The 24,055-nt window shown below is 63.3% G+C and overlaps 1 protein-coding gene across 1 annotated transcript; it reads left to right on the forward strand.

Moving 5' to 3' along the window:
• Positions 1-4,981: 4,981 nt before the first annotated feature.
• Positions 4,982-24,055, forward strand: Micall2 (MICAL like 2). The gene is made up of 17 exons (XM_026405713.2): positions 4,982-5,202; positions 11,598-11,646; positions 13,091-13,232; positions 14,121-14,308; positions 15,094-15,209; positions 15,807-16,601; positions 18,062-18,324; positions 19,240-19,333; positions 20,069-20,229; positions 20,520-20,675; positions 21,138-21,202; positions 21,308-21,431; positions 21,591-21,681; positions 21,771-21,844; positions 22,435-22,549; positions 23,453-23,499; positions 23,789-24,055. The coding sequence occupies exons 1-17, from the start codon at positions 5,060-5,062 to the stop codon at positions 23,863-23,865; spliced, it is 2,700 nt and encodes an 899-aa protein (XP_026261498.2). The 5' UTR covers positions 4,982-5,059; the 3' UTR covers positions 23,866-24,055.

Below are 24,055 nucleotides of genomic sequence, written 5' to 3' on the forward strand. Positions count from 1 at the left end.
CCTGGGGCTCATTGGGAAATGGGGGCTCTGAGAGGTCCGGCAGGAAGTGCTGCCCACGGGGGACTTCCTCTCACACCCCTCTGTCCGCCCTCTTCTGTGGACCCAGGTGCTGCCAGGCCCGCTGCACTTGCACGTGTGTGGTCACCGCCCCACTGGGCTCGTTGGGGTCACTCTGCAGGCCCTGCCCCACCGCGCCCCACCCCACTGGAGCCCCTCTGGGTGCCATTGCTAGCGCAGCCTCCAGGAGCAGAGCGGTGGGTGGGTGGGTGGGTGGGCCAGGGCTGCTGCGGAGATGAGCGATGCTTCTAGTCCTGTCCTGCCAGTGACGAGTTGCGATTCCCTCCTTCCCCAGAGGCCCCTGCATCACCTCTGAGAGGGGCGTGTGGAGGCTGAAGCTGTCTGACCTGGAAGTCCTGCCCACAGTAGGGCTCCCCAGCCCTCCTCCACGCTGACCAGGGCTCCTGCCTGGCTGGACAGGAGGCCTCTGCCCCTCCGGGAACCTCTATCTCGCCAGCCACAATGAGGAAGGTGAAGAGGGTAGAGGCTGGGGTACTGTCCTGTCCCTCCCCTGTTTATCTTGTGGGTCCTCATGTCTCCCGCCCTGGAAAGACATCCCATGCCCTCTGGCCTGCACAAGGTCCACCATCTAGGTGCCACACATCTAGGTGCTTCACATGGACTAGGAGGTGGGGCTTTCCCCGCCTACAGGGTTGCCTGGAGAAGGAGAAAACCCCAAATCAGGTCATTTGCTCCCATCTCCCCCACCAGACTGTGAGCCTCTGCGTGGGGGCTTGGCCGTCCACGCTTTCGCTGATCACCTGCTCTGTGCATGGTGCTTTGCCGGCTGTTGGGGACACCGCAGGGATTGGCAGGCAGTCCTGACCTCACAGGGCTCTCCTGAGTGTCAGATGATGCAGAGCAGGTGGGGTAGTGAGGACCAGTGGCTGGGGAAAGGCCTTAGGATTGGACACTTGAGTGAAAGCTGAAGGGGGTGGGGCAAGCAGGCAGGCACTTGGGAGAAGGGGTCTCCTGGGCAGTGGCCAGGAGGAAGGCTCAAGGTGGGAGCGCAGAAGGAGGTGCCAGGGAGCTCAGGACTAGTGGCAGTGCCGGGACTGTGCTCTTGCAATCTGAGCAAGGGACCCAGCCTCACTGCCTGGTTGAGTTGTGTTGAGGCTGGACTGTAGGCCAGGCAGAAGCTAGGCCATTTGAGAAGCTTCCTGGAGAAATCCAGGCAGAGAAGATGGGGTAGGGACAAGGCTGGCAAGGAGGTGGCGTGCGGTGCAGGCCCAGGAGGTGTCCTGAAGGTTGAGTTCCCGACCTCCCTGGACTGGACATAGGCAGGACAGGGCCAGGAGGTGAGCGGCCAGTGGGCAGTGCGTGGGGCAGCGTGTGGGGCTGTGGTGGGCAGTTTGGGGCCCAGAGTTAAAAGTTCAGTTTGGGAGAAGTTGAGCTGGAGGCACGCAGGAGCCGTGAGGGAGGTGCTGGGCACAAGAGCCACTTGGAAAGGCCAGGAGTGGACACTTGGGATCTGTCACAAGGGTGTGAATTTAGTGCCATGTGGTTGCCAAGGGAGGGAGAGTAACAGAGGGTAGAAGTCCAGGATGCGGAGGGGACCCGGGTGGGGTCCCACAGGAGGAGACACTGTTCAGATCTGGCCCAGAACCACAGGTTGATGGCAGCATGAAGCAGGGCACCCTTGGCCAGAGTGGGTTGGTGGACGTGGTGGGGGCAGGGACCTGTCTGAACAAGGTCCAGGACATGGGGAGGAGGAATGCGACAGTGAGTGTGGAGGGGGAGCAGGTCTGGGAGGTGACAAGTTTTCTGCTTTGGTCAGATGGGAGGCTAGTGGGAGTGGTCTGTGTGGGGGTCCAGGCTGAGTGACAGGAGGGCCTGGCACCCCGTGTTCAGGAGTTCAAGAGTGCTGTAGGGGGAGGGGAGGCAGAGCCACAAGCCCATGCAAGGACAAGGGGTGTGTGTGGACATCTCTGGGGTCCCCAAGGAGGCTGCTGATTTAAGTGGGATGAATGGAGGGTGGCAGCAGCCAGGGAGGAAGAGAGGGTGGCCTGGTGGGCACCCCCTGGGGTCCTGGCTCTGGACTGAGTGAGGCAGGTGGCTGACAGGGCACTTTCATGTGCTGGAATGAGCCTGGGAAAGGGTGGGGTCTGCAGAGCACTGAGACCTGGCCAAAGGAGTGGTGGGGCCAGGGAGGGCCGAGCAGGGAGAGGACACCTGAGGAGGCACCTCCAATGAGGCTGGGTGAGAGGTGAGGCTCAGCCTCCCCCAGTGTATTCTTGTTCAGGTGGCCAGGGATGAGCGGATGGTGGTGCCTGTTGTGCACTGTACAGCTCCAGGGGCAGCAGAACGAGGCCTCCAGAGTGCTCAGGGTGTGACTGGCCTCTGTACTCCTCCCTCCCACGCCTGCAGTCCTCCAACTGCTTCCCCAACCTGGCCACAGACCTGCCACTGCACCACGCGCCTGCCTGCTCCTCCTCCAGCCCTTAAGTCACAGGCTGGAGAAAGAGCAGATCACCCAGCCTGGTGGCCACATTTTGCAAAAACTGCCACGTGCAGGTGCTGGAAAGCCTGCAGGGTACGTGACACTCAACAGAGGACTTTGGACTTGCTGCCACAGGCCATGGGCGGGTGACCTTATTTCATCTTTATGTCAAACACTTCAGTGAGTGTCACAAGCACACCAACTGGACTTGTCCTCCTCCTCTTGGCGTGTTTTCTGAATCTTCTACAACAGATAAGGATTGCTTTGCTCAGGAGACAATTCTTATAACTTCTCCCAGCACTGCCCCTGTCTCTTGCTGTCTCTGTGTCTATGTCGCCTTGTTCTCTCTGGCGTGGGGTCTGTGTATCTATCTATCCCCCAGCCCCAGCTGCAGGCTGGAAGCAGCAACTTTCTTGAGGCTTTGGTATCTGCAGCCCACATCCCAACGCCTGTCTTGCTCACATAGCTGATACCTGTTTCTCATCCCCAGGCTCAAGTGTGAGCACATGATCTGCATTCATTGAGTGCCTATTGTATGCCTGGTTCTGAGATCCTTTGGGAGGAGGGCCTCTGATCTTTGCAGACAGACAAGGAGACCCAGCAGGGAGGTGGCACAGAGCATAGGACACAGTGGGAATGCAGAACTCAGATCAGCCTTGGGGGTGCACAAGGCCACATGAGGACCTGGGACCAAGGAGGAGCACAGTGGTACCTGAAAGCCTTCAGGGGCTGGGGTCTTGGAGGAGTGCGGAGCCTAGCACAGTAATGGCAGAGGCTCAGAGTCAGAGTGGAGCACCCAAGGTGTGGCCAGGGTGGGGCCCTGATAAGCAGGGCCTGGCAGGACCAAGTGAGGCCTGAGGCCTGATAAAGTATGGACTTTATTCAGAGGGCCACCAGGTAGGAAAGAGGCTGCTAGAAAGAGTGCTTGGGCTGCTGGGCCCCAGGGAGCTGGCCCAGTCGAGGGGCAGGATGTGGTGGTCTTCACTGTAGGGATGGCAGCGCTGGGCAAGGGCCAGGGGAACCAGATTGGGAGTATCCTGGCTCCTGGCTTGGGGACCGTGGAAAGATATGCTGTGTGAGGTGCTGGTAGGGACATCTTTGGTGGCCCCAGGAAACTGCCACTAATGCTGCCTCCCAACTCAGTCATCAGAGGAAGCCCTGGAGGCTGAGTATGGTGGGGACCTGTGAGACAGTTTTCCAGAGAGCACTGGCCACCACCTTCTCGGCCCTTCACCCAACCCACGCCCTATCTGCACACACTTCGTGGTTGCTCCTTCCTTACCAGCTTTTCCGGTTCTCCTGACCACTGCCCTCAGGGTCGAGAAAACCCAGTTCCAGGAACAGCCCTGGATGGCACAGTGTTGCCCTTGTCTCCTCCTGGGAAATCCCTGGTGGGTCAGCAACTTTGGAGGGCAAGGGTCAGAATGACTTTCTGGGGTGACAGTGGGGGACCCCTGTTCTGCACCTGCTTGCATGCCCCTGGGACGGGGAACTCACCATCCACGTGGGCTTCACACAGCTGGGCAGGAGGTGGTCCCCACCTAGATGCCTGCTCAGAGCCCTTGTGTGGCTTGGGGTTGGAAGACCTGTTTCTGCTCTTTCCAGTGGACCCAGAGAAGCTGCCCTGGCTCCCTGCCAGTGGTCAGTGTCAGTTTCGGGAAAACACCTTCCTGCCTCAGGCTTGAACAAGCCCTGGGGCAGCCAAGCGGGTGTGTCATCTCGCATTTCTTGGGTTAGTCCGGTTCACAGGGTCTGAAGAACGTGGAGAGCAGCAGGTGGGGTAAGCCCTAAGCCCAAGAGGCGCTTTCCTTAATTACTGGTGTCAAAGAGGCTCAAAATGGGTAACGGGCATCTCTAGCCCTAGAGACAGGAGAGGTGGGCCCTGGGGATGTCCCCACCCCGCCAGTCTGTCTTCTGACCCCTCGCCTGGCATCTCGGCGGGCATGCACGGGGAGTGGAGAAACCAGGCGGGAAGTACTGCAGGCGTCTCCTGCTCCCCAGGAAGCTGGGTCGGCTCCAGCCTCAGTTTCTCCATTGGCCCACTGTCCTTCCTTCTGGAGGGTGGCAGAGGGACGGTGGGAAGTAGGGCCTTGAAAGGAAAACTCGAAGCCTCTGCAGGGAGCCGCCGCGGGATCCTAAACCTGGAGCTGCCCCTCCCTTCCCCCTCCGGCGTCCAGGGTTAGGGCCGGCGGGGCGGGGCCTCAGTGGGCGTGGTCTGGCTAGGGGCGGAGCGGGAGGCCCGGCCGGAGCCAGTACGGGACTGGGGGTTGACCCAAACGGGGTGTGGCTTCCCGGGACGGGACCGACAGGAGGCGTGGCCTGCCGGGGGCGAGGCCTATCGGGGCGGGCCCTCGGGGTACTTGGCCCTTGGGGGCGGGGCCTCCGGGGGCGGGACAGGCGGCGGCGCGCGGGCTCAGGGTCCGGCAGCGGCGGCGGCGGTGGCCACGGCTCCTTATCCCTGCGGCTGCTTGCGTGCGGGCCAGCCGGTCCGCGCGTCCATCGGTGTGTTTCTGCCGGGGGGCCGAGCGGGCCAAGCCCGCGTGGGGAGCACCCGCCGGCCGCATGGCCGCCATCAAAGCGCTGCAGCAGTGGTGCCGGCAGCAGTGCGAGGGGTACCGCGACGTGAACATCACCAACATGACCACGTCGTTCCGCGACGGCCTGGCCTTCTGCGCCATCCTGCACCGCCACAGACCTGACCTCATGTGAGTGAGGCTTGCCCTGGGCTGGGGCAAGGGGGCGGGAAGTCAGAACTCAAGGGCATGCCCCGGAGATGGGCCACCTGGGACTGGGAAGGGCAGGCATCCACAGCACAGCCCACCCCGGCCCAGGCTGCACCCAGCGGCCTCAGTGCGCCGTCCATCAAGGGCAGCTGGGCCACGGCCAGGACAGCCGCCGGCTTAGTCAGTGGTGACTCAGGGCAGTGTCCTGGGCCCCATTAGCCACCCCCCCCTCCCTGGGAAAGACCCAGCAGAGCCACCCCTTTGGGCCCTCTGGGACTGGATACTCCCCTGGGGTCTGCAACAAGTCCCTGGCCCTTCCAGGCATCTAGTACAGGTGCTGCCCCTGTCCCCAGCCTGCTCAGGCTCCTGGGAATACAGTCCAGCATCACTGCCCAAAGAGCAATCAGAGCAGAAAGCCCTGAGACCCCACATCCTATTGGCAGCCTCTGCACCCTGGGGTGATGGGGACACGAGGAGACTGGGTCCCTGTTCCTGAGAACTACAGGAGGTGGGCAGGCCCGCCTCCCCAGGAGGGTCTTGGCATGGGTGGCTGGGAGTCTGGCCCTGCCTTGCTGCTGGATCTTGGCCCTCGCTGAATCTGTTCCATCAGTTATTCACTCAGCAAATGCTCTTTGGCTGAGTGGCTGGGACCAGGGCTGGGGTGCGGGTGTGTTTGCCAGGGAGGTCTTGGGGGCTGGCTGAGGCCAGAGGCAGCACCTTCTGGACCTGGCCTCAGGCTCCCTGCTGTGCACAGGGAAACTGAGGCGGAGGGAGGCGGGCCCCTGCCGGGTCACACAGCACACAGGCTGAGCCAGGGCTGGCACCCTGCTCTTCCCCTGTACCAAGCTTTGCTCTCCCCAGGAAGCTGGGAGTCTTGAGCAAGAGGATGTGGCTCCTGCCCAAGGTTGTGATGTACTTTTGTGGAGCTTCCCAGGGGATCTCTGTGGGGCACATTGAAGCCTCTGCTCCCTGCCCAGGCATGAGCCTCAGTTGCCCTTGGAGGTGGAGATGTTTCCACGGTGTGGAGAGCCTGAGGCTGAGCTTTGATGGACAGTGGGCCAGGGGCATGGTGGCTGGGAGAGGGACCTGGAGTGGGGAGGCTGCAGGCTGAGCCCCACTGGGTCCAGGGTAAAGCTGGCTGGTGACTCACCCAGGCAGCCCAGATGGGCTAGGGGGCAATCCTGAAGCCTTCAAGTGGAGGGAAGATGGGCCATCGTTTGCTGGCCCTGCAGCCTTGGACGGGTGTCACTGGGTATCTGGGGCTTTTCTGACCCTGGAGAGCTTCTGCTCCCAGCTCTCTGGGGTCAGAGGCTGGATGTGCTTGTGCCCCTGGCCCAGCACACACTGCCCACATGGAACAGAGGTGTGCATGTGAGTATGCACACGCATGTGCACAAGCAGACACCATGTACCTATTCATTTAACTGATGGCTGCTGAGCACCTGTGGTGTACCCAGCATTGTGTAAAGTCCCCAAATTCAGTGAGCCCCGCCATCCTAGTCCCAGAGTCTAGCAGTGAGCAGACCAATGACTCAAGGCTCAAAGTGACTTCAGAGAGTGGAGGCCACCACAGGCAGAGGAGACTGGGTGCAGTGACTTATGGGAGGGAATCACCTTGTGCACTGCTGGCTTGTTTGCTGTCTGTCCCCACTGGTCTGTCACTTGCAGCGGTGGGGGTATCTCTTATTTACCGCGGTAGCCCTTATGCTTGGTGCCCTGTGAGGTGGATGTCTGGCCGTAGCTGGAGCCTCACGGGCGAGAGCGCGCACCCAGGGTGCTGTGGATGTAGTGGGGGCCCAGCAGCTGCCTGTGGGCAGGAGCAGGAGCTGGAGGAGAGGAAGAGCCAAAGAGACAGATAAGGCGTGGTGGGGCTACAAGCCCAGGGGTGCTGGAGCCAGTGGGCCTGGCCTGGCCTTAAGGTTGGGCTTCTGGGCCCTGGACTGAGGAAGTGCGCTCCTCAGTTTGTGGCTCTTTGTTACACAGGCGTGGGTTACAACAGGGTTGGTGGCTGTTGGCTAATGGGACACCAGATGGGGGAGCACATGCCTGTCCCTGTCTCCTGCCTTGCCTGGCCTTGCCTCTGGGCCAGAGGTGCCTGGGGCGAAGCACAGTGAAACCCTAAGCTGATCTTTCTGTCCTCAGTAGCTACCAGGAAAGGAGGCAACTTGTGAAGGACAGGTTCTTGGGGGAGCCCTGAAGTCAGAATTCGGGTGAGACCTTGGTCTGGTGGGACCCAGCCCCCAGGACTCCTGTCTTCTCCTTACATGAAGACCCTCTGGTAGCAGGAAGGTGGACATCCTGTCTTCATATCCCTAGCTTTGCCACCAGGAAGGCCTTCCTTTTGTCTGACCTCAGTCCTTCCTGCTGCATGCTAAGCATGTTTCCTCTGGCCCTCAGGGGAGAACAGCTGTGAGAGAGCAAGTACAGGGCACTGAGCCAGCCCAGGTGGGGCACCCGGCTCCTGGTTATGCCCGGCAGGTTGGGGGAGTTCACCTGAACTGTATCCCTGCTCCTCCCACCGGAAGGTGTGTGTGAATCTCCACTTGCGGATCCGGAAACAGGCAAGTGGGCGGCTCCCTGCCCAGTCAGCTGCCCGTGTGCCCCAGAGCTGTAGAGTGTCTGCAGGCAGCTCTCTAGGGTGCGTGCAGACAGGGTCTGTTTCTACCATGAGCCACAGCTGCCAGCTGCCAGGTGACTCCAGAGCCACCCAGAGCAAACAGCCCCACCCTCCCCTTCCCCTTCTGGGCCTGACCAGGAACCACCCTTGGGCTCTGAGGCAGGCGGGAGCTGGGTGGAGGGAGTGGGCAGCCCCCCGCACCTGCCCAGGGGCCCTTCCGGTGGTCAGGAAACCCTACAGCCCTCCTCTGGGGATCAAGGACGCAGGGTCCATTTTCAGAACTTGGGGGGCCCCGGGGTTGTGCAGATACCCCCTCCCCAGCCTCAGTCATGTGGCAGGGTGGCCTGAGCATTCTCCAGGCCTCTCCAGCTCTGGAGGCCGGTGGTTGAGACCAGAAGCAGCAGGTGACTGACCAAACCTTGCAGAGCCCTGGGGTGGTGGCACCCTGTCTGGCAGGACTCCCCCAGGGTCCCCAAGGCTCCAACTCGCCTGTGGCAGGGTCCCCAGGGCTCTCACGCACATGGAGGCCCTGCCTGGAAGCTTGAGAGGCTGCCCTCTCTCCCTCCCGGGCCCCGGGAGTGGGGGTGGCTGTGTGGCTGGGTGACCTCCTCCCCCTCCCACACAGGCCCTGTGGTCACAGGAAGCTGCCTGGGGACAGAGGCCTTCTGTTCCAGGCCTGAGGGCCTGCTGCCCAAGCCCCTGCTGCTGCCTTCCTGCCCGGGCTCTTCAGAATGGCTCCCACCCCTGGGGGCAGCCCTGGCCAGCGCTGGCCCTGAAGCCCAGCCCCGCTGCCGCCCAGTGCTGTTTGTCTCTGTGTCTCTCTGGGTTTTTGTCCCTGGATCCCGCTCTGCTTTGGAGGTGGGGGCCTCTCCGTCTGTCTGTCTGTCTATCTCCCTCTGCCCCCATCCTGGTAGGTTTAACTCCAGATGTGCTGGAGGTTCCTGGAAGACACACTGCCGGCCGGGATCTTTCCCTCCCTGTCCACCCTGCATGGCTGCATTTGTCTTGGGAAACATGGGACCCGCCATCTGGGAGCGGGAAAGGGGGTTGACATTCCCAAAAGCCCCCCCGCTGCGCCCCGGGTGCCTGGGCGGGAGCATCGCCTTCCCTGGCTGAACTTAACACTCTGTGGGGCCTTGGTGGCCTGCGGGAGGCAGGGTTGTGCCTTGGTCTGGCCAGGCTGGGCACACACTGGGCATAGGTGACAGACGCGTGACTGGCCACTGTAGACCCCGCGGACTCATCTGTCCTGCCAGTGTTCAAAGAACCAACGATGGCTGTGGAACCCCTACTCTGCAGACACGAGTGGACTCCTTCATCAGCAAGCATGAATAGAGCACCAACTGTGTACCTGGCCCTGGGGTCCAGGTACCAGAAAAACCTGACTTTAAATGATGAGGGTTGATGCGACCACCTTTGTCAAGACGCTGTCCCCAAGCGAGGTCGTGTTTGGATGTCCCCAGGGTTTGCACGCCCACATAACTTTTTTGGAGGAAACAATTCAGCTCGTGACGTCAGGTGTCCTCCCATGGGTCCTGGCCATGTGGACTTCCTGGAGGGATGGGTGGGGTTCCCACTCTGGGGGTTTCCGCCAGTGCACTGGCCTCTCAGTTCAGCCCCTTAGGGACTAAGGTGACGCCACCTGCCCTTGCGCTGAGAGGGTGAGCTCAGGCCTCAGTGAGACACAGGCAGGAAGCAGCCTGGACGTGGTCCCGAGGGTCAGCCGTTCTCGTGTGCCCGACCTGTGCCTTGTGCCCTGCTCAGAGTGCCAGTCCCATTGCAGGGACCCTGGGGTGCCTGACCTGCCTGGAGCTGTGGACGCTCACTCTGGGTCGGGGAGACAAGGTGGCCCTGCAGGAGGGAGCCTGGGCCCTGGTAGATGAAGCCACATGCAGAAGGCTGGCGACCTCCTGCTTTGTTTGGAGACTAAACAAATAGTTCTCCTGCCTGCCCCACAGTGAGTGGCCTCTGCTGGACTCCAGCCTGCCCTTTGCAGTGACCTGGGATCTGGAGAAGACTTGACTTCCAAGGGAATGTGGGGGGAGGAGGGACCGGGCTTCTGTCCCCAGATGCTGAGGAGAAGCGGGCAGCGTGGGCCTGGGGGCTGGGCCTCCACCCACATGCTCCTGGACACGCTTGGGGCCCACTGGGTGGGGATGGACCCCGTGGACAGTGCCCAGGCAGACTGGACAGAGGCCACCCAGCCTTGCAGGTGCTGAAACCCACCCTGCTGCTGTCATCTGTCCAGCCGTCTCCTCCCCGAAAGCCCCTGTGCTTGCTCGTGGGTGGTCTTGACATCTGGGACGCATCACCTGGGGGGTGGTCCTCGCCACCAGGGCTGGAGGCCCCCCCAGCGCTGGGCAGATTGATGGCTGGCTGGGACCCTGTGGTGTGGGTGGCCCGCGGCCTGCCTGGCGGCTTGCTCATCTGAACGATGGGCACAGCCTGGCTCTCTGAGGGTTAGCGGGGCCTGACCTCTGCTGCCGACTGGGCTGGGAGACAGGCTGTCCCAGCCAGGTGGCCCCGGGTGACCAGCGCCTCCTCTTCTCCACCTGACCTGCCAGCCTTGCTGTTACGCAGCTCTGGTCTTCTTGGGGCCGGGGGAGCTGAGGGCCCCAGCGAGGAGGCCTTGCAGGTCAGGTGTGGGGCCTGAGCCTCTCTCATGTGCCAGGAGGCTTCTGGAACAATCCAGCTCCTGACAGTGGTCACTGACAGCCACTGGACAGGTCACAGTTTAACCAGCTCACCCCACCTCAGAGCGTCCCCCAGGCATGGGGTGGGCTGTGGGCATGTTGGGGAGGGCGCGTGCAGTCCTGGAGTCGGCCAGAGGTGTGCCCGTGTCCAGGCTGGCCGGGGTCTTGCCTCCAGGAGGCAGGAAGGGCTCTGATGGCCTCATTCCCGAGGGTCTGCCCTCCCTGGAGGAGTTGGAGCACCTGGTGGGCACTTGGTCACGCCACTCCATCCTGGAAGAGGGAGCACCTAGACTCTGGAGCCGTGGCCTGGTCCACCTCCCACCTCCTGCTGTGTGATGTGAGCATGTCCTGCAGCCTCTCTCTGCCCAGTTTCCTCATCTGTGAGATGCAGACATGCCCAGGGTCCACTCTGTAGGACAGGCGGGGGTTGGGAGAGCAGGGTGGAGAACAGAACGGCACCCCTCTCGTGAAAACAGGAGCAAATGATGGATCTGATGGGCGGGCACTGTGGCGGCCTGGCCTCCTGACTTTCCATCCCTCTCTTGTCTCGGTCCCTTGCCCTGGGACCTCTCATGTCCACCCCATCTTTCTGTCCTTGAGAACATTGTCCTCTCTGGCCCACCAAGTCACCATGTCACTGAACTTGGTATTGAAAGCAACCTTATTCTGAGCTATGTTTTGGCTGGGCTGCCCTGGGCTGGTGGCTTTGCCTCTCTGGTCCTGTCTTCTGCCACCTCTGATTGGGGCAGGAGTGGTGTCAAAGGGCTCAGCCTCCCCAGGGACTGGAGGTGAAGGCCGAGCTGTAAGGACCACCCTGGGCTGTCTGTGCCCAGGTGAGGGGCGGCAGCAGTATCGTAGGTGCTGGGTCGCTTCACTGGCCAAAGCAGGCCGGTAGCCCAGCTTGGGGCCCCCTGCAGCCCCGAGTTCTCTCCGCTCTGGAGCCTGTCTGTTCCTGCCCTCTCCTGGCCTTGGCTTCTGCATCTGCGGAGGCCCCGCTGGGCCCTGCTCTCCGCATTCTGAGCTGCTTTGGATACGAGTTTCTTTTTTTTTTTTTTTCAATCTTCCAGAAACTTCAGTGCCCTCCGGAAGGAGAACATATATGAGAACAACAAACTGGTGAGTCCCCCACCTTGTCCTGCCCTTCCAGCCCAGCCTCTTCCCCTGGCTGCACAGGTCCCCTGAGGGCCCAACACAGCTGTCCAGCTCAGTGGCCAGCCCTCCGCTGGGTGACCCTGCATTCCAGGAGTGGCCTCTGATCCTGGAGCCCAACCCCTCTGGTCCTCTCTCTTCCTCAGTAGGGTGGTCAGGGGGCAGGGAGTGGCCAGGGAGCATCCTTCCCTGAAGGGGACCTGGTCCAGCCACCCAAGATGGAGAGGGGTCCCAGGAGGCTGTGGGAGGGCCAGGCCTGGCAGTCCTGGGTAGGCCTCGTGGAGGTCAGCAGGAAGGGCGTCCCAAGGCAAGGGGCCACAGGGGCAAAGGCCCTGAGCTGGAGGGCGCTTGGCTGGGCGGGCAGGCCGGGCAGGGTGTGGGGAGGACCTGGGCCTCCACTCCCAGCCAGATGGGACCCGGGAGACGAGCTGGGAGCTGCTCCTGTGGGCTGCTGAGGAGGGGCAGGGATGGCCCATGGTGGTGGCCGCAGATGGGACTGGATCCTGGCCTGTTTGGAGGAGGGGTCAGAGGAGACGGGAGCCTCGGGTTGGAGGGCAGCAGGTCTGCGAGGGGCAGGCGCCCTGTTTGGGTTTCGCACAGGGGTCGCGTAGGCAGCAGCAGATGGAGCCTGTCACACAGGGCGGCCGGGGACAGGGTCTGGGGCCTGTGGGTGGATCATCAGGGTAGACAGAGCCCTCCTGGCTAGGATACCCCTAGGGCCCTGGCCTGGACCAAGTGAGGCCTGTGAGCCCAGAGAAGCTTTTGTGTGGCCACCTTTGGTGGATGGGTGCTGGCCCTGGGGGTGGGAGCCACCTGCAGCCATGGCTGGGGGATTTGATTTCCAAGTGAGCCCAGGAGTCGGGGGGGTGGCGGGCAGCGAGTGCTTGGGGACAGCCCCTGGGGGGTTGTCTGCTGGAGGGAGGCAGTGGACACTGCGGAGCCGGCCAGGGTGGCACTGAAGCTAAGATGGGCCATGTTCAGTATGCTGCAGGTGCTCTACAGTGCACATTTCCTGGCCCTCCCCAGCCCAGTGTCTTGTGTCCCATCTTAGCCTCCAATGTCTCCTCCCCATGGTTCAGGCTGCTAGGACACAGGCTGCTCTTGTGTCCCTTGTTGGCCCTGGAGGCCCCGGATGGGTGTTGGCCGTGCCCACAGAGAGGCTCCTCTCTGACTGGACAGGGTCTGGCATCACAGGGCTGGGGACCACAAGGCGCTCAGGGGAGGCTCCGGGAAGATGTGAGGTCCCCCAGCGGAGCCCACCAAGCCTGGTTCCCCTGAGCAGCTTCAGGAAGCTGGAATCCTGGTCCCTTACCCAGGTGGGCGGGCAGAGCCCCTGGTCTCCCGGGTGGACTGGGGCCAAGGACAGGGGCTCTCTTGGCCTGCTTCCTGCTGACCCCTGCCCACCTTCTAGGCCTTCCGTGTGGCTGAGGAGCAGCTGGGTATCCCAGCCTTGCTGGACGCTGAGGACATGGTGGCCCTGAAAGTGCCTGACCGGCTGAGCATCCTGACCTACGTGTCCCAGTACTACAACTATTTCCACGGCCGCTCCCCCAGTGAGTCCCTGCCCCCTGGCCTGGGCCTGGTCGCAGGAAGGAGACCAAGGCCTGGTCGGGCCTGGACTCTCCCCGGGTTTCCTTGGGACGCCCTTCTTGGGGCCACCAGGTCCATTTATGCTGTAGCCATGTGGCTCTCCCCCTCTTGGGGCCCTGCCCAGCTCCCCAGTGTCCTGACATCCCACACTGTCCCACATTGGGTGGGGGGCTGTGTTATGGCCCTGACGCAGGGAGGAGGCCTTTCTGGGGGTCACATTGTGTGTGGGGCCCCCGAGGCTGTGATTCCTCTAAAGAGACTGTGGGCTTGTCCCAGTGGAGCGCCCTGGGTCCCCCAGTCCCCAACTGCTGTGCTGGGGGGTGGTGTGGCTCCTGCTCACCCCTGTTCCCAGTTTGTCCTCCACCCCGGGCCACTCTGCCCATTCAGACCCCTGTGCTTCCATGCCCATGGCCCCTCAGACCCCCCAGTGTCGTCCCGACTCCGGGGCCTGGGGAGGCTGGCTGGCCCAGACAGGGTGACAGGCCGGGCCTCTCCCCGGCCCTTCACATGTGGCGCTGCTCCGTCCTTCGCCCCCACATTCCTCCTCTAGGCTCCAGAAATCCCCGGAATTGCGCTGGGCCCAGGGCCAGCCCTGCCTGGTGGAGAAAAGAAAAGTCCCTTTTGCCTGACCCCAAATCGGGCTCTCAGTGGGGACGGGGTGTGGGCCAGGCTGTCCTGGGAAGAATGTGCCCCAGGCCACCCCACCCAGCAAGGGCCCCGGGAGGTCCACCCCACTCCTCCCTGGCACCCAGCCCTGTGCCGGACATCAGAGCCTCTGGGGGGACCCAGGACCTTTCAGAGCAAGGGTGGCAGCTGCCGGGAACCCCTGACCTCTGTGTGTCTCCTGTCAGTTGGGGGCATGGCTGGTGTGAAGAGGCCCTCGTCAGACTCCAAAGAGGAACCTTCTGGGAAGGCCCCATGCCAGCCGGCCAAGCTGCCTGCGCATGCCCCAGCTCGGGGGCCACCACTCTCTCCAGCTAGGACAAACCCCGTGGTCCAGAGAAAGGATGGGGGCTCCGAGGCCGCGTCCCCGAAGACTGTAAGCACCCAACCAGGCCTCCCTCTGGTTTCCCGCCAGCACTTGTGGGGCTGTGTGTGGCCCAAAACCACAAGGCCCGTGGGGGGCGGCTCCCCGGGGTCCAGAGCATGGACAGCTGCTGCTGTATATGTGGCACCTCCTGGGGCTGGCTTCCTGTCCCCCGCCCCCCCCCCACTCCTTTAAGTCTGCACAGCTGAGATGATCACCCCCATTATACAGACAGGTAAACTGAGGCCCAGAGAGGCCATGCAGGTGGAGCAGAGTCCAAATCCAGACCTTTCTGGGCTCACGCAGGCTTCTCCCTTCCCTGCGGGGATGGGAGGGGCCCCGGCTGGCCCTTCATTCCCAGGCCAGCTGGGCTGTGAGAGTGGGCTCCACTTCCCAAAGGTGGAGCCGAGGGATGGGCTTGGGCGCCCCCTGCTGTCCCTGGGTGATCCCTCGGGCTCTGAAGAGCTGGAGCCTCACATACTGGAAATGGGCTTGGACCCCTGTGCCCCAGCTGGGAAAAGGAGGGACTGGTCTGTCCCCTGGCCCCTGTCCCTTCCCCAGGACCACTGAAGCCAGGCGTCCGCTCCCTCCCGGGGCTGGGCTGGAGGCCCTGAACTTGGATCCTTGACCGGCCCCTTGCTAGCGGCTCTTCAGGGGGCTTCCCTTTCGGCTCTGTAAAATGGCATCTCCAGATGCCAGGGGCAGCTGGCGCGGGGACGGGAGGGTAAACGTGCCCTGGCTGAGTCGGGAGCCTGGAGAGATCCGGCCCAGGCTCAGCAGCTCCTGCACCTTCCCAGGGCCCCGCGGTGGCAGGAAGCTCGGTCAGCAGCACCTGTGGGGTCTGCGGCAAGCACGTGCACCTGGTGCAGCGGCACCTGGCTGACGGGCGGCTGTACCACCGGAGCTGCTTCAGGTAGGCCCTGCCCCGTGCCCAGGTGGGCACCGCCCTGCTCCCACACCTCCCTGGCTCCTGTCCCTCCCACCCGGCCACATCCTCCTCCTCAGTCTCACCAGTGCCTGGTGGCCAGAGGCGCCCAACTGCTCCCGGGCACCCAGGGTCTGATGTAGTCCCCCGGTGTCCCCTGGGAGATACCCTTTGACTGCCCTTGCAGACAGGCTGACCCCATCTCCCTAGACCCTCGCAGACCTTCACACTGGGGCTTTCTGCCATGTGGCCGTTGACAGCGCCCTCTGCGGCCACCCTGTGGCTCTCAGGCTAGGGGCTCCCAGCAGGCAAGCCCCAGGGGCCTCCATCTGCAAGACTGGGGATGGGTCAGCCCCCAAAGTGGGGCATAGGGTGGCTTGTGCGTGTGCCGACAGGAACACTCTCTGGGGCTCCCACATGCCCCCAGGGAGATTCTCAGTGGAGCCTATGACTCATGGTGGTTACGGACATGAGAAGAGGGTTTGTTGAGTGACTCAGTGACGTACGTCCGTGTGTGCTCTTGGGAAAGCATGAACAGTGAGCAGCTGAAGGAGTGACCAGAGCCCCTGTGACCTTCTCCTGCAGGTGCCAGCAGTGTTCCAACACACTGCACTCGGGGGCCTACCGAGCCACAGGGGAGCCGGGCGTCTTCGTCTGTACCAGCCACCTCCCCAGAGCTGCCTCTGCACAGCCCACGTTGCCAGGCCCAACCTCCAGACAGACGGGGGCCGTCCCTGGGCACGCCTGGCCCCCCAGTGCCCCCCAGAAGGCCCAGGAGACAAATGGGCTGAGAGAGGCAGCCCCAAAGGCCAGGCCCGTGGCCCAGGGGCCTGTAATAGGCAATGCGACCGCCAAGGGCTTTGTTCCCGCTGCACGGGACCCTCCAGCCACCTCCTCTCCCACCCATGGGAGGAGCCCAGCGGGGCCCAGGCTGTCCACGAGCCGAGTGACCTCCTCTGTGGACGGCAAAGTCAGCACACGGGTGACCAACAGCTCCCCAGTGGGGTGGTCGTCTCCTGCTCAGGGTGCAGTGGCAGCCAGCTCGCGTCCTACTGTGTCCCCAAGTGCCCCGGACCTTCGTCCTGCCACACCGCAAGGCCGGGGGACCCCCCAAGTGGCATCGGCCCAGACCAAGCTGCTTTCGAGCTCAGGGTCCCCAGGCCCAGCGGACCCTCCAGCCTGGACCCCCTCGGCCTCCAGGACCCAGCAGGCCCGAGAGAAGTTCCTCCAGACGCCAGTGTCCCCCAGCAGTGGCCTAGCAAGCAGGGGCCCCGCTGCAGCGGATGCCTCTCCCCGGGACAGCTGCAGAGAGCAGGCCCTGAGCTTCCTCAGGAAGGCCCTCCCGGGGCTGGAGCAGGCTGGCACCCAGGCACCCAGCAGGTAGGTGGAGGAGGGGACCTAGGGCACAGTCACGGCTTGTCCACAGCCACGGAGGCCCCCAGGAGGCCAGAGGGGTTGGAGGGCCGCTGGGGGTCCTGGGCCCTGCCCTTCCTGGCCTTGTGATCACAACAGCTGCATTTCCCCAGCCTCGGTTTTCTCTCCTGGGAAATGGGGAGAGAATTCCAGGAGCGGCTGGGCTTGGTGATGGGCTGTCATTGGCACAGGCTCAGGGTCTTCCATGCAATGACATTGCCACCGGGGTCTGCTGTGGGGCACACACAGGTCAGTTCAGAGGACCCTGCACCTTTGTAGATGAGAAAACAGGTTGGGTCCAGGGTGTCCCACTGGCCGGTCTGAACTGGCCGTCTGACTGGCGCATGTGCAGTGCCTTCCCCAGGACCCTGAGCAGATGGCAGAATGTGGACGGTCACTGTTAGTGTCTGGAGTTGCTCACTGGGTAGCTTTAATGGCACAAGTGTCCTCTCAGTCCTGGAGGCCAGCAGTCTGGCTTTGGGCTGTCGGCAGGCTGCGGTCCCCGGGAGGGCCCAGGGCAGGAGCTTCCGGTCTTTGGGTGCAGGAGGCTCTCGGTGTGCCTTGGCCTGCGGCCACTTCTCTCCATCCTGCCCGCGTGTCTCCTCTGTCTCTCAAAGGACCCCACTCCCGCCAGACCATATCGTAATGTGACCACATCCACAAGGCCCTTTGTCCACATAAGGTCCCACTCTGAGCGTCCCTTTTGGACGTGAACTTTGGGAGGCCCTGCTCCACCCAGCACAGTCTCCCAGCGAGTAAGGAGACCCCTCCCAGCTGGTGACATGCTGTGCCTGCTGCCTGTGTGACCCCTTTATGCATTTTTTGGCCTAGACCTGCTTGGTTGCAGCCCACACTGGTGCCCAGACTCCCAGGGTGGTCACGGGGATGGGAGGAGGGTGGGCCCACCTGCCTTTCCTGGGGACACCCCAGCGGAACAGAGCTCCAGGCTCGGGGAGGTGCCTGTGTCCCCACCCTGGGCTCCGCATGCCAGCAGCCTGGGCTTCCTGCATGTGTCTGCGTCCCAGGCAGGGCACTGTGGCCCCAGCCCATGCAGCCCGTGTGAAGGCCTTGAGCCCCTCTGGGCCACGCAGCTCTGAGGGTGCAGCTGGGCAGGCTCAGGCCAGCCGTGGCTCTGGGCAGGGCCTCCACAGCGCAGTCCCTGGTGCTCCTGGGTCCTGGCCTCCATGTGGGGTGTGTTTGGGAACATTTTTAATCTCAGCCAATGCTGGCTGTAGTGGCAGATCAGCCACCAAGGTGTACAAGTGCCAGAAATCGATGCCTGTGGCCCATCCTTTGCCGGGGGGGACTGTGCTCTTGGGGGTGGACGCTGGGAATTAGCTTTGGGAGAGTCTGTGCAGCTTCTGCCTGGGACACTGAGAGAGGATCCTGGATCCTCCCCTGCCTGATGCCTAATCTCTGACCCACAGGCCCTCCCCTGTCACCACTCCTGCCCGCAATCCCCATCCCCAAACTGACGGGCCACAAGCGATTCCCGCAGCCCAAGCCTCACATTCAGCGGCTCCCCAGGCCCGTAGCCCCCCTTCAAGGACGGAGCTGCCTCCCCCACTGAGCGTGGGCAGCACATCAAGGCCATCGCCCCAGGCTGGCAGAAGGAACTCGACCGTGTCCTCCAGGGTCAGCTGGACAAGTGCTGTCTCTAGGCCGAAGCCGGAGGCCCCGCCTGCAAAGGGTAAGAGCCTTTTTAATGTGGGGTGCGGAGTCGAGGGGTGAGGGCTGCTGGACTCCCTGCCCTTCTCCCTGGGCTGTGTCCTGTGTCTCTGCTGTCGCACAGCCCGGCCCTTGCTCTTGCTCCTGGACCCTGTGATTCTCTGGTGACACCAGCCTCATAGCTCCCCTGGATCCTTGCTTGCTCCCATGTGGCTGTGACACGTGTCTGCAGGGCCTCACTGTCTGTCACCATGTGCCACCCCGTGTCTGCTTCTCCTTGCCGGTGCCCAGCCCAGTCCCTATGCTTCTGTCCTCAGTCGTGATTCTGGGTGGTGCCCAGTGCCAGCTCTGTCCCTGGTGTGAGGGTCGCACCTGTCATGGTGTCCCCCATGAAGATCTGCTGCCCCAGGCCCAGCCCTTCCTGGAGGCTCGGGGGCACGCACTGCTTCCTGTCTCAGGGCCGTGAGACTCTGGTCCTGGAGCATTTTCCAGACATCTGGGTGGATCTCGGAGGTTCCTGTGCCACCATCAGGCAGGCTCAGAGCTTTCGGATGGCGCCATGCAAATTGTTTTTCTGGATCTTTCCATCCCTTTGGCTGAGCCCCCCGATAAAGCCACCGTCAGGTCTGAGCCAGGAAAGCCAGTAGACGGACAGCTCAGTGCAGCTGTTCCCTTCCATGGGCACACGAGTGACCAGGGCTCCCCCCACACACCCCTGCCCCGATGGCAGAAGAGGAGGCGAGGCTCGGGGTGGCCCGGCTGGAGCCCCACCTCTAGATTCCAGCCCAGGCTTCTTCCTGAATGCCGGATGCCTCTGGGGGCCTCGGAGGGTGGGTGGCTGCAGGAAGACAGGAGGGGGAGGCCCTGTGTTCCCAGGACAGGGCAGACCCCTCTTATGAATTGTCTCCTTGGCCCTTAACCCCCTTCGTCTGCCCAGGCCCAGGTGCCAGCCCCCAGGAAGGCCAGGAGGACAGGCCAGAAGAATGGAGGGCCCGCCTGAAGCCTGTGGACAAGAAGACCCCTGCTAGCAGGTGAGGGGCTGGTGGGCGGGGCTCAGCCTGCCTGGACCCGCTCCTGTGTCCGGTGTCTGCAGCATGGGACCAGGTGGGCACAGGGTCTGGACCAAGGTGCTTCAGGGCACACGCCAGCAGATGCACGCACCACGGCTCCAACAAACACACGTCACTTGTGCCCCTCAGGTGTACGTAACAAAAGCCGACTCACACCAGACAGATGACAGGCACCATTTCACACCACCTGAGTGACAGGGGAATACTCACACCAGCTGAGCTACAGAGACCACTCACACCAGTTGAGTGACAGGGAACAACTCACCAGCTGAGTGACAGGGGTCTGTTCACACCAGCTGACTTACACCCGCTGAGTGACAGGGGACAACTCATACTATCTTGAGTGTCATAGAATAACTCACACCAGCAGAATGACATGGGGACACATCCCAGATATCAGGCCGCGGGGCAGATGTCCACTCCTGGACATGGCAGCTCACGTGCGCGTGCACACGGGGTCCTGGGCTCGTGTCTGGTCACCTGTGACTACCTGAGCCTGTACTCACGTCTGGGGGGTTCACAGGTGAGTGTGTCCCGAGGGGTCTTGAGCTGGGAGGCAGGTGATCACCCAGAACATTCCAGGCGCCCTCTCTCCAGGCTGCCTGCCTCTCTCCTGTCCGCCTGTCCTCTGGGAGGCTCTCTGGGGGCCCAGGCCTGGCTGATGGGGCTGTGGCTGACCCTGAGCCTTCTGCCCAGGTCTTTGGATCTGAGGGAGCCGCGGACCCCGGCAGAGCTGAGGGTGGGAGAGGCCCTCGGGAAGGTCTCAGGCGACTCCACTGGGGGTGTCTGCATCACCCTGACCCCTGTGCAGCCTGAGGGGACACCAAGACCCGTCAGCCCCAGGTCTGGCACCTCAGGTAATGCCAGAGGGACCCGGGGCTCCAGGCGCCTGGGGGTGGGGTGCCCTCAGCTGGAGGAGGGCAGGCACTGCGCGTGTGTGTTCTGGATGGGGCTCGGGTGCACGGCTCAGGTGTGGGGAGTGGTGCGGGTCAGTCAGGATGCTGCCCTCTGTGGGTGGACGTGGCCAGCCTGGGCAGCATGCGGGGGTCTTGAAGGGCTGGTCTCTGTGTCTGCCGGAGGGGCCCAGGGTGTTGTGATGTCAGCGCTCCTGGCCTGACATGTGGCTCTGTCCCCTGCCTGCGGGCAGCCCCTCCCCCCTCCCCCACCCTCGTCCACCGCAGGAGACTGGCCATCCCTGCCAATCTCGATGTTTCTGCTGACTGGCTGCAGCCGGAGCCCTCTGGGCAGGAAGCCCCGGCCAGGAGCTGGAAGGAGGAGAAGCCCCATCCTGGGGGCAAACCAGGTCAGCCCCAGAGCCGCGCTCCTATTTGGGGTGTAGACCAAAGAGGCTTCCTGGGGAGGACACGCTTTCTGGGGCTTTGGAGGATGTGTAGGAGCTCACTGGGCCGAGGCAGCCTGGAGGACCAAGTCTTTTTTGTGAATAGGGTGGCAGCACTGTCCTGGCAGCCTGAGAGTCTGGGGTGGCCAGGGGTGCTAGAGGGGTGTGTGTGTCACTGCTGATCCAGAGGAAGGTGGGGACATGGTGGGATGGGTTCTGGGTTGGCCTGTGCGAGCTCTTGACCTTGGGCACCAGCAGGGACTGCCCAGGTACCTGTGGCTGGGGCAGGCAGCTGGGTAGCAAGTGATGCAGGGGACATCCAGGAGGCGGGCCTAGCAGCCCTGGGTCAGACTAGTCCAGGCCACGTCCAGGTCTCCCTGGGCCTGGTGCCCTGTGGCCCGGGAGTTCAGCCTGCCCCTTCTCTAGGGAGGCCCTTGGGCCCGGCGGGTGTGCCCACTCAGCCCGGCAAGAAGGTGACCTCCCCCGTCAGGGTGAGTAGACTGTCGGTGGTGGCCCTGGAGCCTGGACCCCACGTCCGCCACTGCACTTGGTCCTTAGCTGCACCCAACTGTCCCCCTCCCTCCCTCGGTCCCTAGCTGCACCCTGACTACATCCCCCAAGAGGAGATCCAGAGGCAGGTGCAGGACATCGAGAGGCAGCTGGACACCCTGGAGCTCAGGGGCGTGGAGCTGGAGCAGCGTCTGCGGGCAGCAGAGGGAGGTGAGCGGGCCCTGTCCCTCCTGAGTGCCTGCCTGGCAGCCAGCTCTCCCCCGGGGAATGTCCTTGGCCCTGGGACCTGAACCAGACGGAGACCCCTTGTGCTGGGGCGGGGGCTGGGAGCCGGCAGTCCCTCCGTGTCCAGCCAGCTTTTGTCCCCAGATGAGACGGAGGACAGCCTCATGGTGGACTGGTTCCAGCTCATCCATGAGAAGCAGCTGCTGCTGAGGCTGGAGTCGGAGCTGATGTACAAGTGAGCATCCCGCAGCCCGGGGCCAGGGGCCTGCCCAGAAGGGGCGGTGGGGCAGGTCAGGCCAGGCCTCAGACCTCTGTGTCCGGCAGGTCCAAGGACCAGCGCCTGGAGGAGCAGCAGCTGGACCTCGAGGGTGAACTGCGACAGCTGATGGCCAAGCCCGGTACGTCCTGTGCCCCTCCTGCCAGGAAGGCCAGCCTGGGGGCCCCAGGGCGCGGGCCAGCAGGGGTGGGAGGCCTCAGCCCCAGGCAGGCAGGAGGGGTGCGGGCTCCCCAAGCCGCCCTGCTGCCCCCGTGGGAGGCCGGTGGTGTGGCGAAGGGGCCCGAGCGGGCAGGGCTGGCTTTGAGTCCCCAGTCCTTCCCTTCCTGGCTGTGTGTCCTTGGCCACGTCGCTTGGCCTCTGCGTCTGGCTTCCATCTTCCCCAAACGCGGCCACATGGCACCCTTCACAGCTGGTGTGGGACAAAGAGAGGGCAGCGGTGAGGCGCGTCCCCCAGCGGCCATGACTGCCCTCCCTGTTCTTGCCGTGGCTGTGGCCTGCGCCTGCCTCTGTGTCCCACTGTGGCCAGCACTGGGGGGAGGCTCAAGGGACAGGGTCCATCATGCAGACGGGTCAGTCCCTTCTGCCACCCGCTGGCCTGGAGCCTGCTGGGGGGCTCACCACCCACCTTCCCTCGAGGGAAGAAGCCCACACCTGGGCAGGTGACACTGTCCCCCAGCGGATGGGGATGCCCCTGACCGGCTGTCCTTGCAGAGGCTCTGAAGTCACCCCAGGACCAGCAGCGGGAGCAGGAGCTGCTGAGCCAGTATGTGAACACGGTGAATGACCGCAGTGACATCGTGGACTTCCTGGACGAGGACCGGCTCCGGTGAGGGCAGGATGTGCCCAGGGGAGGGCAGGGCTGAGGGGCTGGGGAGCGTCGTCCCCCGGAGTGCCAGGCCCCTCCCGGCCAGGCTGCCCTCACTGCACACCTTCTGCCCCCCAGGGAGGAGGGAGGCCTGTGTGCTCAGGCGCGTCCCTCACGCGGGCCCCTCACGCCACACAGGCCTCCCAGGCCACCATGTCAGTTCCTGGCCACAGAGCTCCTTCCTGCCCCAGGTCCCCGGCCTTCAGGGTCAGCGTTGTCCAGAGGAACTATCTGCTGTGAGGGAAATGTCCCCTGATCAGAACAGTCCCCCATGAGCCCCTGGCCACGTGGTTATTGGTCACCTGTCCTGTGGCCTGCGCAGCTGGGAGCTGGATCTGAAGTTTTGTTTTTGATGTGAATTTTCACAGCCGCGTGTCTTCTGGCAACAGCGCTGGGTCGTGTGGCCTCAGGGCTGTCCCCAAGGACCTTTCCTGTCTCATGTCCCAGATAAGGGCCCTGTCCGGTCCACACAGGGTCAGCAGCCAAGGCTGAGCCCATGAGGGAGCCTGAAGGCACTTCCTAGGGCCCCCTGCTGTCCCTATGTCAAAGTTGGGGTCAGCCCAGGGCCCCTGCTGCTCCCAGGTTACTGGTGTGGTCAGCCCAGGGCCCCTCTGTCCTAGATCACTGGTGTGGTCAGCTCAAGTCCCCTGCTGTCCCAGGTCACTATTAAGGGGCTAGGCCTGGAGAGGGCAGGGGTCCACCTGGTGGGGAGAGTGGTATCAAGCTCTGGCCTCTGGGTCTGGAGAAGGCAGATGGCCCCAATCAGGTGGGGCCAGGGCTCTGGTGGGAGGGGACCAGAGACAGTGTGCCTCCCCTGCCCTGTCCAGGGCCTGTCCCCTCATGGCCACCCCATCTGTGTTCCAGGGAGCAAGAGGAAGACCAGATGCTACAGAACATGATCCAGAGGCTGGGTACCTCAGGTCAGCAGTGTGGGCGCAGGGGCTGCCGGGACTGGGGGCTGGGTCCAGACGGCAGCCTGGCCAGGCCGACTCCCCAGGGAGCTGAGCGGCTGATGGTTGGGGATCTGTGTGGGACACTGGCCGGGGCATTTCACGGTGCTCAGTGGGGTGGGCACGCTGAGGATGGGGTGCAGCTCTCCTCGGGCCCTGGAGACCCTGGTGGGTGGAAGGGAAGGGGACAGGGACTCGTGTGGGCAGCGGCCAGCATGGAGCACAACCTCACTCTCCTTCCTCTCCTCAGGTCTCCAGAGGAAAAAGTCCAAGTTCCGCTTTCCTAAGATCTGGTCCGCTAAGAGCAAGACTGGTCAACCCGAGTGAGCTGCCCAGCAGGGGCTGCAAGAGCCTCCCTGGACCTTGGCCCAGACCGTGCATCTAGGCTGCAGGAGGGACTGGACTGGAGGGGCACTCTGGCCACAGGGCCTGTGCCTCCCTTTCCTCGTGGCTTCAAAAAAGAAACTAGCTGGGCGCTATGGCGCCCACCTGTCATCCCAGAGACATGGGAGGCTGA

This window comes from Urocitellus parryii, chromosome 9, assembly GCF_045843805.1.
Source record: "Urocitellus parryii isolate mUroPar1 chromosome 9, mUroPar1.hap1, whole genome shotgun sequence".
NCBI classification, from domain to species: domain Eukaryota; kingdom Metazoa; phylum Chordata; class Mammalia; order Rodentia; family Sciuridae; genus Urocitellus; species Urocitellus parryii.

Excerpts from the sequence above, each read along its gene's own strand:
- Micall2 (XM_026405713.2), top strand. The coding sequence starts at position 5,060 with ATGGCCGCCATCAAAGCGCTGCAGCAGTGGTGCCGGCAGCAGTGCGAG. Across the intron at positions 14,309-15,093 it reads AGGCCGCGTCCCCGAAGACT|GGCCCCGCGGTGGCAGGAAG; the intron begins GTAAGCACCCAA and ends GCACCTTCCCAG. Across the intron at positions 19,334-20,068 it reads AAGAAGACCCCTGCTAGCAG|GTCTTTGGATCTGAGGGAGC; the intron begins GTGAGGGGCTGG and ends CCTTCTGCCCAG.